Source organism: Berghia stephanieae, chromosome 6, assembly GCF_034508935.2.
Source record: "Berghia stephanieae isolate SIO BIC M18660-M18661 chromosome 6, UCSD_Bste_1.3, whole genome shotgun sequence".
NCBI lineage: Eukaryota > Metazoa > Mollusca > Gastropoda > Nudibranchia > Aeolidiidae > Berghia > Berghia stephanieae.
The window spans coordinates 14,713,801-14,725,938 of NC_088365.1; the positions used below are offsets into that span (position 1 = coordinate 14,713,801).

The window sequence follows — 12,138 nt, forward strand, 5'->3', positions numbered from 1 at the left end:
CCAGGATAAACAGAAGCGGGGAGAGTATGCAGCCTTGTTTTACACCAGTTGTTACATTAAAGCTGTCTGTTAAATTGTTACCACAGATCACTTGGCATTGGTAGTTGCTGTACATTGCTTTGATTAGGTTGACTATCTTCATCGGTATACCATAATGGCGGAGTATTTTCCACAGGGACTCTCTGTGTAAGCTGTCAAAGGCTTTTGAACCGAAAAGAAATTAAAATAGTATTGTCATTTTTTCTATTTATTTCTGTTGATCAAGTATCGATAAAGCGGGAAAGAAAGACCTTAACTAACACAATTTTTATACAAAAAGACAAATTATCTTCTGTGTGCAGGTGCACTTTGTGCCCTCTTGACGAACGAAGCGCCTGATGCTCTATTGCAGACATATATAGGAAGGCCATCTTGCTTTTAAATATCGTTGGTGTTGACTTTATCTCGCAACCGGAACTGGACTGAAACAAAACCGAAAGGTAAACAAATCGATATTACAGAAGAAGGCAAGGATACGTGTTGATTGTTGTATGTGAGGTTGTGTTTGTCAATGTAGGAACCATGGACGAGCTACCGTAATCAAGAGGTAACCATTTTGGTGATATTGTTCTAGAGATCTACGAAATATTGTGACCTCTAGTAGAAGGAGAAGAGAGGTGTGCGGCTTTGGATTTACTTTGTTATTATTATTGACGACACTCGCCCTGGCGGGGGGAGGCCTTCCCTCGGCTGATCGGTGCCGGAGGTCCCGTGTTCCTGGTTCGAGTTCCGTTGCGGACGGCAACAAGTTTAGTGCTTAGAAAAGGCTCTTTACTCACATTTTCTTATCACACTCGTCACATGTAAAATGAGTCGAGTGTCTAGCAAGTAAAGGCGTGATCTTTGTCGAAATGCAGTCGCTGATGGCTGAGGTTTTGATTTGGGTTCCCTCGCTTTCAATTACAAAATACGTGTTTTGATAGAGCCGTTTTGAGAATATTCATTAAGTGGATATTGCGCTTTTTAAAAAGTGTAAGTCCCTTTTTTCATGGTCTGGTGGGTTCGTAAGGCCAAGGTGACATTATTTAACTCCACCATTTGTGATTGTAAAAAATGCAATAACCTCCATAGACTATAGATTGTCATTCTCATCAAAAGTGGAAACAGGTGACTACGCATGAAGTCAACAGTCTTTAAGTTAAGTCACCTTCTGCTTATAATGAACACCTTTTGTTGGTTCCAAATTTTCTGTTCTTTATCTAGGGGTGTTCCATTGATAATAAATGAATTCAATCTTGCTTACTTAAAGTCAGCTGGTCAGGCAGTGTTGGCTTTATCAGGATGACACTGAAATTAGTACTTAAAAGGGTATTTGCTCTCCTCCCTCAATTAGTTATCCTTGCAGCTTTTAATAATAATAATAATAATAATAATAATAATAATAATAATAATAATAATAATAATAATAATAATAATCATAATAATAATAATAATAATCATAATAATAATAGTTAGAAGAAGAAGAAGTTACTTATATATTGCTCAACTTCCAACTTCCATATAAGTATAAGTGCTCATCGGCGCTTTACAATATAAATTGTCATTCAAACAACAGAGATACAGAAACACACACAAACACACACACACACACACACACACACACACACACACACACACACACACTTACAATTAAAGGAAAAGAAGGATCAAAAGGAGAAACCAAGCTAAATTTATGTTTATGATAATCCGCATTGCCAAAAAAAAATTAATAATATTAATATTACTGTAATAAAACATGCTTTGCTGTTAGTCTTGATTTGTGGGATGTTGTCAATACTCTAACAAACTGGACATTCCCTTGCAGTCCGTTGTAATTTTTTTTTTTTTTTTTGCGAATTGTTTGTGTTCAGAAATGAAAGATTCCATCGCTCCCTGTCGTGCTAAGTGTTAGTTAATGTGTTACGCATGCGTGTGTGTGGCATATCTTATGTAAGGTGTGTGTGTGCATTCTGAACAGAGGGGGAATTGCAAAGCATGTTTGACCAGCGTCTTATGCACACCACCCATCATTCCATCGTCACCTCACTTTATGGTGTCAGTATCGTTGGGACAGGAGACTAACAAGGCAGTGATTGCCTTAGGAAGTAACTGTTACGTATTAAAGTGGGGAAGGTGGGATGAGAGCATTGCTCTCCCTCTCTCTATAGCCTGCTGTGGGTAAGAGGGAAGAACGTGAGGGTGTTAAGTGAGGAGTGATAGTGATAGTATTTAGGTACCGGATTTGTAGGTAATGAACTCTCGTACTGAGTGTGTAATCTACAATGCGATATGCTGGCTTTGTGTGTCTTTTTATCAAGCACATGCAGTGGGAATTGTCATTCCATTTCTGTAATTGAACAAGACAAGAGGTACTAAACACAATATCAGCGAAAACTCTCTTCATAATTTTGTAAAAGATGGCAGAGAAAAGGAAATTGAATTGTCTCACTATCGTTGACAGATTCACAATAACGGAGAGTTATCATTATAATATGACTTTTATCAAGACCTCCCACATATACCTCCCTCATATTCTTCCTCATTTCCTCTGTAAAATACTCAGCACGGAAAACTCAAAAACTAAGAAATCTCGAACAAATAGACCCGGTCCCGACCTGTTCGAGATTTCCGTGCTCAAATTTAATTGAAAATATAAGTATTTTTTCTTTAATTCTATTTTCTTGCACAGAGTTACAAGTTACAGTAACAAGTGATGACATCCATGCAGCTGACATTTACCTAATCTAACACTTTGAGGCATTAACAAAGCTTTTTTTCTAAATATGGCTGGGCTGAGGTCAAATTTAGATACTGTAAACTTACATTTTATTCTTCATCATGCACTCATTTTGATAATTTTGATGTCAGCCATTAATATTAGCATGTGTCATGCAGTTGGTGAAACAAATCCTAGACAACAGTTAACCAAATTGGCGACTTCGTTCAACAAACCAGAACAAATACATATCACATTTGGATCAAAGCCAAATAATATAATTGTCATGTGGTCATCAACATCAGATGAGAAAAGCACAGTAGAGTATAGTAGCAATCCAAGTACCATTAAGACTGCAATCGCCCAAAGTGTTCAGTTGAAGGATTTCAGTGCAAATGCAAAGAAATTTATCCACCGTGCAACTCTTGAGAATTTATCTCCCGGAGCTCGATATTCATATAGGATTTTAAGTGGACCTTCCAGAGTTAAAAGTGAGATGTTTTCTTTCAACGTCCCCTTGAATGGTGCTAAATCAAATCACACCTACATGGTCTTGGCTGATATGGGTCTCATCACCAGGTCCCTCCAATTTATTGTACACGAGGCTGTCAACAGAAATTACGATGCAGTTTTTCATATCGGAGACTTGGCATATAATCTGGGTTCCCAAGCTGGCGCTGTGGGTGACAAATTTATGAACAAAATCCAAAAGTTTACATCGGTCAGGCCTTACCTGACCACGCCTGGAGATCATGAGAGATTTAATGGCTACTACCACTACAGACACAGGTAAATTCAGTTGAATTTAAAAAACGTTGAGATATTTTAAAGTTTTTTTTTTTTCTTTGTTATTTTATTCCTTTAAATAAGAGAATGTGCTAAAATGCAAAACCAAAATACTTTAGGGACGTCAGTATTATATGCCTTTAATATTTCTAATTGATCTCACTTGGTTGAAATTATGTGACATGAAAATTGGTATGATTCTCCAAACAACCTCCTCTTATTTCCATTTAAAATTGAAAAAGACTGGTTTGGTCTTTCATTTATGTCTGATGAAACGGATCAATTTGAAATTACATTTTATTGTTTGAAACTACACTCTAGCACGGTTTCCTCAAACTCATTCGAATGTCTCGATTTAAAAAAATTATTCTTTGTTATCATGCCATTTTTTCTCGAACTAATTTTTACCTTGACCACGGTTCCCTCAAACACAGATATTGTAAGCATATTTAATTAGTTAAAGGGTTTTTTAATACACCAAGTGATTTTGACCTCTGATGAATGATTGACATTGACAGTTATGTATGTGTTTATTATGTATCTACACTCCAGCATGGTTCCTTCGAACTCCTCAGGACAAGCAAAAATGTTCAAGGATTCCGTACATTGCCTTTGCATTTGATGATGAGAAGGGGGTGGGGTGGGGGCAATGTGCCTCAGCGGTATGGTCTTTGCTTCGTTCCCAAAAGATACCTAGTTCGAATATCCACCTCTCCGTAGCTCAATTTGTGGCGCTGTGCTGCGGCTGACATCTGGGTTATTCCAGTGTTCTCTTGGAATAGACCCTAAGACAAATTTCTGCTTGAGGATGAGTAAAGAAAACTTTATTATTAGTTACTTTATTGATATGTTACAAGGGGTTGGTGTTTGTGTGTGTATGTGTATGTATGGGTTACTGTATCACAGCATTCATTTACCGTGGTAACCAACCATGATCATGGCGCAGGCATTGGAATTGGAACTGATGGCGAAGTGGTAAGATAAAGCAGAGAGGCGCCTTTTATTCGAATCGGCGATGGAGTGTGTGAATGGCTGTGAGTGTCTGCTGGTGTATTATACTGCATGCACACACATGCAGTGTAGACAGATACACACATAAGTAACTGTCAGTGTCACAGTAAGTCATCAGTGGTCGAAATCACCAGGCGCATAAAAAACCATTTAACTAATCAATTAATTTTTCTTACGTCGGCTGGGTGAAATTAGCTCGAGGAAACCAGTGCAAGGTAAAATTTCGAGGGAGGAATGGAATGAGGTGTGTGTATACGGCATGATATACAAGCAGACACACACAGCCTCTCACATTTTTCATTGCTGATTTGTATAATAACCGTCATCTCTCTGCTTATTCTTGTCACTTCGCCATGCGCTATGATTTGCTAATGATTGACTGCGACAGTAAATGAATGTTGTGATACAGCACACGTACACACACACATATACACCAACAGCCTGTAACATGTCATGTATAAAGTTATCTCCCATATTTATCAATAAAGTAAATAAGTAATGAAGTTTCCTTTTTTTTTTATTCTCAAGCAGACATTTGTCTTAGGGAATATTCCAATGGAAGACTGGAATAACCCAGGTGTCAGCCGCAGCACAGTGCCATAAATTGAGCTAGGGAGAGGTGGCTTGCTGAAGGCCACATAATGCGGATATTCAAACTAGGCATCTTTCAGGTGTGTCGCAAAGTTCATACCACTGAGCCACACTGCCCCCTCCCCTATCACGTCATTATGGCAAGGCACGGTTTCCTTGAACTTTTTTTGCATGTCCCGAGAAGTTCGAGGAAACTGTGCTGGAGTGTAGTTCAATTTTGGATTAGTTATTATGCATAAGACTCATTATGAATAATTCAGAATTGTTCTAGGACAATGCATAAAGTTTTTTTGTTTTTTCTAAGTTTGATATATGTATGAAAAGAATTATTGTAGTAGCAAATAAAAGCTTAAACTTGAACAGTACATCATATTTATCACCTCTTTTTTCACCATTATATAGATTTTCCACGCCAGGTGCGTCATGGCCAATGAAAGAAGGAGATCTCTGGTACAGCCTTGACCTTGGACTCGTCCATTTTGTATCGATCAATACCGATGCTGTGTTAGCCGGTGGGGAGAATAAGGACAAACAGTTGAAGTGGCTTAGAGAGGATCTGGCTAAGGCCAACAAGAATCGAGCTCAAACCCCATGGATCATTGTGATGGGCCACAAGCCTTTATACTGCACCAAGTCTGTCATGGAGCAGGAGTGTGATAAGGAATTTTCTGGTCTCCGCCTCTCAATGGAGGATTTATTCTTTGAGTATGGGGTGGATATATATTTTAGTGGACACAAGCACAGCTATGAAAGATCCTGGCCAATGTATAAAGGTACAGTCTTCCAGAAAAATAACATAGATCCAGCTGCTCCAATTCATATTATCACCGGTGCTTTAGGGTATGAGTATTTGTTTGACTCGGCCTTGTCAAAACCGTATTGGTTGGCTGCGTCCATGGCACAGAGGAATAAAGAACTCTATGGGAAACTTAAGATCCTGAATGCAACACACTTAGTATGGTCGGTGCACGTGGCTAGCAATAACGAGGGTGTCGATAACATACTGGTCATAAAAAGAAGACACGGATCATTTGGTACACCTGGCCAAGTGGCCCTGGAAAAGTTGAAGCAGTCTCTTTACAGCAATGCCAGTAATAAATTACCCCCAGAACCATTTCAAATTGTAGATGTACCAACAGCAACACATAAAACTTTAGCTTATCTAGGGGTCAGTAGGAAGACAGTTCTTTTAGCTGTTATTTTTGCTCTAACTCTTTTTATATTTGTTTTCTTACGTCATTCAAAGGTGAGAAAAGTTTTAAGATTCTGATGATTTTCGTATAGCGTGTGAAATGATAAATTTTTAAAACTTAAATTTTGTTACCAGATGAAGAAAAGATAAATCGAGAGAGTAAGAAAGAGAGAGAGAGAGGGATAGAGAGAGAGAGAGAGAGAGAGAGAGAGAGAGAGAGAGAGAGAGAGAGAGAGAGAGAGAGAGAGAGAGAGAGAGAGAAGGGGGGGGGGGGGGGGGGGGGAAGAGAAAGAAAGATACAAAGAGAGATGGAGGGACTTTGTAGGTGATTGTTATGCCTAAATCCTCTCGACATTACAAGAGTACTGGTTTTATAAAACTGTGATTATGAAAATGAATGTATGTTAAATAATAGAGAGAAAATACACTGAATGTATCTTATTTATCTTGCGGTCTCATTTCCAATATAATTAAACTTAACGTTACCTAATATAAAGAGAATGATTAATAATTTAATAATACTGCTCACTTAAATTACTCAACTTTTCCATTCTAAGGAAAGTTTGAAAATGGCAATCAATATTCACAATGTTGTTCAGTGGTATTACACTTAGCTTGTGACTTGTAGGTCCCAAATTCGGTGTACTGTGATGAAAAATGTGTTCCTCTTAAAAGGTTTTCTACTTGCATTTTTTCGTCTTGCTCAGGTAAAAATAAGTAGGCCTATCTGTTATCAGCATTGTCTCTGTTTTTTGTTTTTTAAAATTTTAATAGCGCCTAAAGAGCGTCTTGGTTTGTCATACAAGCAAGTGTTGCTGTTGGTTTGAGACCCTCTGAATAACACTTTTAGCACATTTAGTGGATATTGTCATGTAAAGACTCGCATTTTATAAAGATAAAAGACATCTCCCGAGTTGGAACACAAAAGGTTGGGCCTCCAAGCAGACATGTAAGCGTTCACTAACTGTCAAATTATAAGCGGCAAACCTCACCTGGGAGGCTACTGAGAAGAAAGCGAAGCACAGAAAGAGATAGTGGGCAATCGCTGAGGCCCTATGTTCCATAAGTAGCAAAGAGTATTAAGTCAAAGTCAAATTGAGAGGTCTCTCTCTGAAACTTAAATGTCCCTTTCCAAAATATTGCGCAAAAGCCTTCCTAATTTTAACTGCACACTGTTCATCATTTTTACAAAATTCTATTCTGAGCTACTGCGATAATCATTTATAAGTGCCATATCACATAGATCTTTTGATCAATCCTTTACTTTATGATGCTGGAAGGGGGTCCTGATAGCTCAGCAGTTGCTTCACTCACAGAGGGGCCGATATCAATAATGGGTGCAGTCGAGATTTTTTTCTCTGATGGCTTATGTTGATGTCTCCATAAACCAGATAATAGGTACTGTAATCACCAGAGATTGCTTCGAATGAGTGTTTAAATGATGATCATTTTGCTTTGGGTTTGGTGTTAGCTTATATATAAATTTTGTTTTCAATCATGCAGACTAAACACTTTTTTCTTTTCTTTTTTGCTTTAAAAAAAAAACACATTTAGGGTCATTGAATTAAATGTACTTTTCACTCCGGGAAGGTTGACACTCAACCGGCGAGTCGTAGATCGCAAAAAAAAAAAAAATTAGCATCTTTTTCAGGCAAACCGGCTTCACCGGTCTGTCTTTCAGGCAAATTGATCCCCGTTAACTTTCACCCATGGTTTTGTGTAAACACTTTTTTAAAACTACACATACCACAGCAAATTTATAAAAATTATAGAAAAAAATCAATGTAACAGCAAAAAGAAAAGAAAGAAAATAATATTTTTAAATTTGTTATATTATATATTCATCTTTGTTCAATGCTACTTGAAATCGACTGTTTCTAGGAGCAGGAGCTTAGCATTTACTTTGAGAAATTTGTTATCAGAGTGGTTCATGCATTGTGCTCCAAGATATTGTTGAGTTTATAATGTATTTGGGGAGAGGTTACTAACTACGCATCAGCACGGATAACACGTGATTTTACAGCAGGTCTCTTTTCAGAAACTATCTAGGTGTGAATCTAGAATTTAGAATTAAAATCTGCTAACACCAATATACAAATTTTTAACTAATCTTTTAAAAATGATTACTTATCATTCACAGCTTGACATTGAGTTACTTGATGTACTAAAAGTCCAAATACATATGAAGAGCACAGAGGAAGAAAGGATAGAGCAGAGTAACGTTTTATTTTTTTCAAAAATATATTTTTCAAATTTAAATACAAAATTTGAGGACATGAAAATTTTGTTGTGGATCAATGTAAATCAATCTAAAAATGCTAGCCTATATAACATTTTTTGTACGATATCTAAAATATAATTATATCTAGATATGTTCCCACACCTAATCCAAAAGCAGAAAGTGACTTCACCGTTTTTCCCCTTGGGGTCTTCATATGTATTGGAAAATTATGTGTGAAGACTGATATAATAAAACGATGTTGTACTACAGCTTTTTTGTCAGTCACAAAATGGGTACTGTAATATGGGGTTACTTGGGCCACTTCTTTCAAAAGTACTTTTTAAATCTCAAAATCTTGTAATGAGTGAAAACTTTACTAATTATTGTTAGCAGATTAAAAAAAAAAAAAATGTAGGTGTTCTAATTTTTAAAATGAAAAGTTGCCCAAGTAAACCCATATATTAAGGTAGCAGCTATAATTGCCACATGCACAAATAGATCAACGTAAATTTAATCCAGTCTGTGCATGTCATCGTTTTGGCAATTAGGGAGGTAGACATGGTATAACGAGGTTTTACTGTACGTACTTATAATACTTATAATGATCTGACCTAATGTTGTTATGGTTTTCTTTTGCTTTGTTTTTGTTTTACTCTTGCTCCTTTGCAACTTACTATTCTACCTATTCTGCCTATGATAATGTTATTGCTCAACCATTCCATTATGTAAAGAATGATTTTGACAAATTATTACTTTTCTTTCCTCCCAAATTCCCTCGCAAAATAAAAAAATGTTTTTACTGTTAAACAATAATGTGCCTTTGATCTACGTATGTTAAATTGTTTGGAATGTGGTCAGTTCTCTCAAGTGACCATTGTATGGTAGTTATGTTTTTTGTTTTGTTTTTTTAGAACTTTTAACATTCACAACACCAATGTAATTAAGACATTCAACAATTGATCTTCTATATCTCTAAATAATAATTACATATGTGGCCCTCAGTCTCAAAATGGTATTATGATGATGGAATAAAATGGTCCCTGAAAAGTGAATCTATGTGTCAGAGCATGACATAATCAGTGGGAAGGTGAAAATTTTGGATTTGCATTTTTTTCCCCCATTTTCTGAAAGAATATGCTCACCAGAGCATTTTAATATTTATTTGAAGTAAATCGGGTGATTTTTCATGAAGTTATGGTCAGATGTATGCTTTCTGTCTTTGTCTTGGAATGAGATTACTTGGTTTTGTCCTGGCCCTGGCTGGGAGGGAAACAGTCAAATGCATAGTTATTGTATTGGGAGATTATATTTTTGTCCTTGTAAATCATCTCTCTGTTATGTATTAGTATATTTGTTATTTTGAATGTATAATGTAAGCATTTGAGTGTATTCCTCTTTGTTGGATTTTGTGCTTGTGTCTGGATGAGACTTGCGGTGATCTCAAACTAAGTACATTGGTGGTATTCTCTTGGAATCTACATCTGATCGCTATTTATTCCCAGTTCCCCTACGTCTTACTTTTTCTTGGATGCTTTAACTCTACCTCGTACCCCAATTCCGAATTGGGTTACAAATGAAGAATCACGCCGTGACTGTCAGTTCACGTTCGACTGTCAAGAAGGCTGGACGCGTCTTGTTTTGTCAATTTAATGCAAACCATTGTGTTAATTTTTCCTTATCCTTATTGGATTTTTAATCTGTTATTAGACCTGTGACATACCAATTCCCATTGGAGCATATTATTAACACTGTGAAAGTGGTGCTTAATGATTTAAACTTTTGAAGAAAAATGTTTAAATTACTTCTAATAAACAATGGAGCCAGATAAAGTTGAAGAGTTGAATAGGGAACTTTCTACCCCCGCGGGGGACGAGTCCAATTCCGAATGGGGAACAAATGCCCACCCATTGGTAAACATCATTTAAACTCATTAGACTATAATACAATAGTGTTATAGATTATACTTGTATGTATGTGTCCCATCCCGTTCCATTTGTTCCGTATGTCTGTTCTGACGCGTTAAATCCTGACAGTCACGGCGTGATTCTTCATTTGTTCCCCATTCGGAATTGGACTCGTCAGAGTTTCAATTAAACATCACAGGTGAGTTCGTTTAATTTTCGAATTATACTTCTAGAAATTTTTACTATCCCATATTCTTTCTTTTTACTGGCGCTGATATAACCTAAATGTGTTGCAAGCGCCGTAAAACCCTTAAAAACATTAAAACAAAAGTAGTCCTTCAGAGCCATAAGGCCCACAGAGCCATAAGGCCCACAGAGCCATAAGGCCCACAGAGCCATAAGGCCCACAGAGCAGAGGATATCCCCTTTTACTGTAGAATTAAACAGACAATAGCAATTGTGTCATAGATAGGATGCTAGTCTATCCCAATGTATTTTCCACTCGATCTAACAAACCCAGCTACCCAATTTCTGGGAGGACAGGGAGGTCAATAAAAAAAAAAATCTTCCCCTAGGATTGATCCCAGTCCCTTTGCTTGCAAAGCATGTGCTCTATCAACTGCTGAGCTATCTCTGAATTATACCACCAAATTTATTTTAACGAAGTGGCTCTTTGTCATACGACTACAAACAGGAAAAACTACCACCTTTCCCTATTAGTACTTCCAACACTTGTGGTGAAGGTAGAATTTGTGAGCTTATAGCTCTCTGGTCTTTCTGTTTTCGTGAACAAAATGGCACTTTCAGTAAAACAAACAAAAACCCCTTCAAAGAAAGCAAGCAATAATAATACGTCAAAAGACCAAAAGTAAAAGTGTTATGGGAGACCATGATCTGTGGTGTCCCTATCCAAAATCAGCCTATTTGGCCAGGGGGATCACAATCATGGTCTGAGTCTGACCAGTTTTTTAGGGAGACCACGATATTGATTGTCATAATTGGATTCAGTAGTCTGATGTCATGCCGCCCGGCAACGGCAGCCATCTTGGTTCTAAACAAAGAAAATCATGACTTTTTATTCTTCATGCTGGCTAGAACTTTTCATATGCCTTGTGATCAGAATAGTAAAAGTCAAAACATGATCAAATTTATGTGTTTTTTTTCTCCTCTGGATACTCTTTTATGCTCGCCGGAGAAATATTTTATACGGACATCCGCCATTGTTCCGATAGTTTAAAGCCAGTGTTACTAAGTTACTATGCGTCAGTAGGAAGGAAGTGACGTTACGACTGTTGAAGAGTATTCAAATTATTTTTTTGGGATGTCTTCACCACGATTTTGACCTCCCAATCCCCCAAAATGTCTTTCCAATAATACTAAAATATTTTCATTTCTTGCAATGTTGTCGTGATGAAATTAGTTGAGGTGTTTGCAATTGTGTATAAATATATAGAAATGCATTAACTTCCATATGGTCATCTTGTTAGATGATTTTCTTCATACAGTGCAAGTGCAACCCCTGGATAATGACATCGCCCGGGACTGGAAATTTATGTAATTATCCAGAGGTGTTGTTATTCCGGGGTTTTCAAAATGGTGGGTAAAGGGGCGTGGAGGGACCCATAATAATAATAATAATGATGCGATGTCTGTGATAACCCATGTCACAACCACCTTCGATTATGTATTTTTCTATTGA

At 37.1% G+C, this 12,138-nt stretch overlaps 1 protein-coding gene across 2 annotated transcripts; it reads left to right on the plus strand.

Annotated features, from left to right (window-relative positions):
* The first annotated feature begins 468 nt into the window (after positions 1-468).
* On the plus strand, positions 469-9,336 carry LOC144974543 (acid phosphatase type 7-like). Of its 2 annotated transcripts, none has more exons than XM_078917505.1 (3): positions 469-586; positions 2,708-3,523; positions 5,525-9,336. In XM_078917505.1, exons 2-3 carry the CDS (start codon positions 2,802-2,804, stop codon positions 6,390-6,392), a joined length of 1,590 nt encoding a protein of 529 aa, XP_078773631.1. In that variant the 5' UTR covers positions 469-586; positions 2,708-2,801; the 3' UTR covers positions 6,393-9,336. The 2 variants fall into 2 exon arrangements, with proteins under 2 accessions (XP_078773631.1, XP_078773632.1); XM_078917506.1 differs by lacking the exon at positions 469-586 and adding an exon at positions 845-1,011.
* Positions 9,337-12,138: the final 2,802 nt, after the last annotated feature.

Excerpts from the sequence above, each read along its gene's own strand:
- LOC144974543 (XM_078917505.1), top strand. The coding sequence starts at position 2,802 with ATGGCTGGGCTGAGGTCAAATTTAGATACTGTAAACTTACATTTTATT. Across the intron at positions 3,524-5,524 it reads TACTACCACTACAGACACAG|ATTTTCCACGCCAGGTGCGT; the intron begins GTAAATTCAGTT and ends ACCATTATATAG.